Raw genomic sequence first — 5,470 nt, forward strand, 5'->3', positions numbered from 1 at the left:
ACTCTAAGGATGGCATCTAAATACATTAAATTTCCAAACTCATAAAAATTCAGCATTTCCAACTTTATGCAAAAAATTTCCTCAAATTTGAAAACTTATAAATACCTCATATGAACTCGGATTTGGTTGTTTTTTTCCTGTGTTCTTTGTTGTATTAACTACAAGTTAGAGCAAAGAATCAACTAATTTTATTCATTTATTTTTCTTTCCATCCCAATGATGAAATATAATTTGATTCTTAAACAATTCCATAGATTCTAAACTTGTCGTTATCATATAACGGATTCAAAACATTTGTATTTATTCAAAACTTGTCGTTATCAAGTTTTTACCAATAATTGCTTTGGTTTAAAGATTGAAATTCATAATTTCATTCCTAGCTTCCTTGCCTTTAACATATTAGTAACATACTTTGAATCTTTATTTTTTTCATATTTATATAAAAATACTCTTTATGTATAAATTATAGTTTCCACATCTTTAAGATGCTTATATGAATAATCAAGTTAACATAATTCCTTATTCGTCTTATAATGGTATTTCCAATTTCATATAACAATCTAACCAATTTACAACTTCAATGTGAGATTTCTAAACTAAACTACCAAATTTGGTTTTGTTCTTTTATGCTTCTAGTCTCTTATTACCAATAAGATCTAATCACCAATTCAAGAAACAATCTAACAATCTTTATTCAAAATATTTAAGATAAGGTTTAGAAATTACATTCAAACTTGGCTTCTACAATTGAAATCAAAGAGGTAGATAGATGTTTTCTTATAACAACTGGTAGATGAATAGTGAACACCTTAAACTGCAGCATTTTTGTTTCAATTGCCAACACCACCTTTTGCAGAAGATTCATGAACTCCTGATGATGATGATGAGAACACACCTAAAACTATGACATCTTTTCTTAAACCTTAAAACAAAAACTAAAATAATATTTTAAAGAAATATAATAATATTAAAATAAGAAATTAGTTGAGTAGAGTTAGAAAAAATGTACCACAAGATTTTGATTGTCTCTTTTGGCTAATGAGTTAGTTATCAAAGAGGGTTAAGTAAAATCATAGAATCCAAAGAAAAAAATATGTTAAAACTACAACTTAAGAGGATGAAAATTATGATAGATTGTAAACTATTTTGGGAAACATTATGTGATTCATACTAAAATTAATTGATAAAACATATGACCAATCGTTTTTTTGAAACGTCAGACAAATTAAGTGAAAGTCTACTCGCAATATTTCAACGAGCATCCCGAGTTCGAGCTCCTTTACAGGGAAAACCCAAACCCATAGGGATTTCCAGGGAAGAATTCCCCACATGTGGCACCACAAAAGGTAGTTTAAGGGAATCGAACTCCCAACCTCATGCCCCGTATGAGTATAAAACATGGTGCATCAATCCAGCTAGGCTGTACATCACATGCAAACAAAAAAACAGAAGAGAAAACAAAGACATAAGTTGATTACTTGAAAGTCAACATCAACAAAGTTCTTTTCAAGTGTCCACATCATCCGTTAGAAAGCAAAATCAAAGTAACTTAGTTGATAAAAACATTTGACAAATGGAAGACAAATGAAACACATAAGTTGATTACCTGAAACTCAACATCAACAAAGTGCTTTTCGAGTGCCCTCATCATTCGTTCAATCGGAGAGAGCAAAATGAAAAAAAAAATTAAGAAAAACCAAACAACAATTGACATTATAAATCCAAAAATAGTGTTTGTATAGAAATGGTATTAACAGAAATATTAGCCTCGGTGGTGTTGCTAGTACATAAGTAGTTGAGAAAATATGGATGTACCAAAATAGGGGTAGGGGAGTAACTCGTCAGAATATGGAAGGAGTTGTCTGCTTCATTTTGTAATGATTTGTGTGAAGCCAAAACAATAGTATAATAATTCGAGATACAAGAAGAGGTGATACGCAAATTCTAAGAATGCATGAGCAAAAAGGAATCACCTTGTGGTGCTACGTTCTACTATGAGCACAACCATTAGCATAAGGACAGAGAGTGTTAGGGAATTAGGGTTTAAGAGAGGAAAATATAGGAGAAAGATGGGGTGGTAATTAATGTTTTTGGTCATATTTATTGAGAATATGATGTGTCGTAAATAAATAGATTGGTTTACTTTAATTGATAACATAATTACTAAATTTAAAGATTTCATAATTAAATGTAATTGTGTTCGAATTGTAAATGCTATTTTAGAAAGTATGGAGAGGTTACGGGCTGAGGAATTATTGTCAAAATAAACAGTGTTTGAATATTATTTGGGAAACATAATGACAACAATTTGATCTAAAAGACCGTGATAAATACAATCAAAAACCATTTGATCTAAAAGTGAAAAGCATAGACAAATACAATAAAAAACGTGATTGCTTCGTTGATAGATTAACCATTATCTCTTAATAATATTTAGATATCAAACAAGAGAAGATAGATAGTTTGTATGCCACTTTTTTGGAGGTGATTTTTTTTCCACTTACATTTATCGTCATCCGGTAATTAAGCATCAAACGCATTCCTACGTACGTAACAACAAATTATGTAGCCTCGTGAGTCTTGACCCAGTCATTGGTCCAGCACATATATTGTCTTTCACTTGCTGTACGTGTTTTGTGCCACTCCATTTAGTAGTGGCAAAGCTTTATCCAACCCAAATTTTCTTCTCAACAGGTCGCAACCGCCATAGCCACATAAACTCGACATCCATTTATACACCAAACGTGACTATATATTCTTCATTATCCTGCATCATCTTCCACCACTTTTCCAATACATTTCGATCATCATCCCTTATTTCAGATTTTAAAAACCTGCAACCATGTTAGAAGGAAAAGCTGTGATCGGGGAGACTGATATGCTTCAAACCATGCAAGAAGACGCACTTCAACTCGCAGCTAAAGCACTCGACTTCTTTGATGTAACTGAAGCCACTGATATAGCCCGAGTGATTAAACAGGTAAGGAATCAGTTTAGTTGTTTTAAAGGGTGTTGAAAATCGATCATGGAATCTTGATCGAATGGTACTTGAATGTTTAATGCAGGAATTCGACGCGATGTATGGCGGTGGTTGGCAGTGTATCGTAGGGACTGATTTTGGATCGTTTGTGACTCATTGTTATGGTTCTTTCATTCATTTTTCTATTGGGAGTCTTTCGATTTTGCTGTTTAGAGGATCAACAGCACCAGAGATCGATAACTTTTCGACATTGGAGAGTGTAAAAGCATGATCATTTTTTCACCTTTTTTTTTACTGCGTTGTAGTGTTCTTTTCTTGTAACGAATTCGTTTTCAAAGTAGAAATCAAGAATGAAAGAGAACAGATCGCGCGTGTTTGTCCATTATTAGGAAGGAGTGCGTGGAAATATGGCATATGGCGTATGGCACCCGAATGGATCTTAACCCGACCCGACACTCCAAACAACTTATACGTTAAGATATATGTGTTTTAGGGTTACTTCTAGGAATCAAACAAAACACGAGATAACTTGCCCTTCATGAACCACACGTCAATCTATCCACATATGTACTATATATCTGGTCCCATGCATCGTGGCTATATATATGTCACATTTTAGTTTGTTCAAGTACTTTAACTAAGGAGGCCGAAATGAAAAGTTTAAAACAAATACTATATATGTCTTATGGTTGTTACAAAATTCAAATGTATTCATTTAAATCTAGTCTAGTCTAACTTGAAATTTTAGTAAATTTGAAAAATAATTGAACTCCCTCCAAATCATATAAGTTTTTATTTTTCGACATTGAACTCTCTTCGAATATTGGTTTCACTTTTTAACATTGTCACAATAAAACACTTATAATGACATGTTTTTTTTTTCTTTTATTGCTACTATTTTTACATTTGGATACACATAAAAATTAAAACGTCACGATAAAATACTTTTAGTTACGTTTTTATTTTATTTTTTAAATTTCATAATAAAATACTTATAGTTACATGTTATTTTTTTATATTCAAAATCATTAATATTAGACATACATATGAAATTAAACCATCATAATTAAACACTTATGGTTACATGCTTTTTTTAAATGTCATAATAAAATACTCATAGTCACAATGATCTGACGTGACTATTTGCTAGAATACATCAAATTTTTATATAAACACATTGACAGAATATGTAAATATAGTTTCTAATGGTGATGGTTTTTAGTTAATATGCAAGTAAAACATCACACGAATTTGATTAATGACCTTTAGTGACAAAATTAACCAAATTCGTGACAACCCTGTTTCCAAAAACCATGGACATAGGTCATTTTTGTACTAGTGGATGTGTTAATAGCATACTATCCTGCGATGTGAGTTTCCTCACAATACTTTGTATTTCAGTATGTATCCATGTGTATAGGATGTTAGTATGCCATAGTAATCTGTTAAATTGGTAGATATGATATGATTATATGTGCTTTGCTGATTTCGTTAAACAGAAAGATATTTGGTACTTGTAGAGTTAAATTAAATTTTGAAGCTAAAAAGAACATTCTTTAAAAAAATGGCCAAAACTGAACAAAAGATGGAATTTGAAGGACTAAAGTTGTAAATAGTGAGGATTGGTTCCGAACATATGAGAATATTGGTTCCGAGCATCAATTCGTTGTGATTAGAGATAAGATGTGAACGGATGGGTTGGTGCATGTGATAAACTACGGTACATAATCTAACCATCGACACAAACTTTCAAACTTTTATGAGTGTATGGTTTTACACAGTGAATCACCAAGTTCTTATAAATAAGACTTATAGGAAAGAAGTAGAGTGACTCAACCATAATGAGGTGAAATCAGCGTGACTCATTGATAGTGATAACCCATCAATAAGAAGTGGTTTAATCCTTGCATCACAGAGTTAGTTGCAGTCTAGAATTAATGATTCACCATAGACTCGTTCAATGGTACCATGTTATACCTCAGACTAGGAGGCCAAGGAAATGAGAAAAATATTGAATAAGAGAGGGGATGACATCCTTGCCTTATTCGAATTTTCAATTGTGAGCAGACAATACCTCTAGGTTAAGAATAGACCTTGCTATCAAATTCAAAACAAGAGATGGATGGCTCATTTAATCTTAACATATAAGATCATGACTTGTTGGGTTAAAGACTTCTGAAGTGAAGTCTCATTAGGTCCTTAATTTCTAGAAGACACGAGACTTAAGGCATATACTGTAGCATTTGTTCCAGGGACATTGATTTATCAAAAGTTACATAATTAGCTTATCAAATGCCACTGTTAAATCATGAAAGGTACAATGATCTTAGAATGAATAACCATACCAGTTGAAGCATATGTTTCAGCTTCAAAAATCATTTCTACCTGCTTGTCAATTTTCAACTCATTTTCCTTTGTCAAACTTGAATGCTTCCCTCAAGCTTGTGCTTCATCAACAACTTCAGTTTCGGTTCATAAAGCATGAAATCT

The 5,470-nt window shown here is 32.0% G+C and overlaps 1 protein-coding gene across 1 annotated transcript; it reads left to right on the top strand.

Annotated features, from left to right (window-relative positions):
• Positions 1–2,643: 2,643 nt before the first annotated feature.
• On the top strand, positions 2,644–3,343 carry LOC145063878 (Dynein light chain type 1 family protein). The gene is made up of 2 exons (XM_079011445.1): positions 2,644–2,980; positions 3,066–3,343. The coding sequence occupies exons 1-2, from the start codon at positions 2,843–2,845 to the stop codon at positions 3,249–3,251; spliced, it is 324 nt and encodes a 107-aa protein (XP_078867571.1). The 5' UTR covers positions 2,644–2,842; the 3' UTR covers positions 3,252–3,343.
• The last annotated feature ends 2,127 nt before the right edge of the window (positions 3,344–5,470 follow it).

This window comes from Lactuca serriola, chromosome 7, assembly GCF_051521515.1.
Source record: "Lactuca serriola cultivar US96UC23 chromosome 7, Lser_US96UC23_V15, whole genome shotgun sequence".
Classification (NCBI taxonomy): domain Eukaryota; kingdom Viridiplantae; phylum Streptophyta; class Magnoliopsida; order Asterales; family Asteraceae; genus Lactuca; species Lactuca serriola.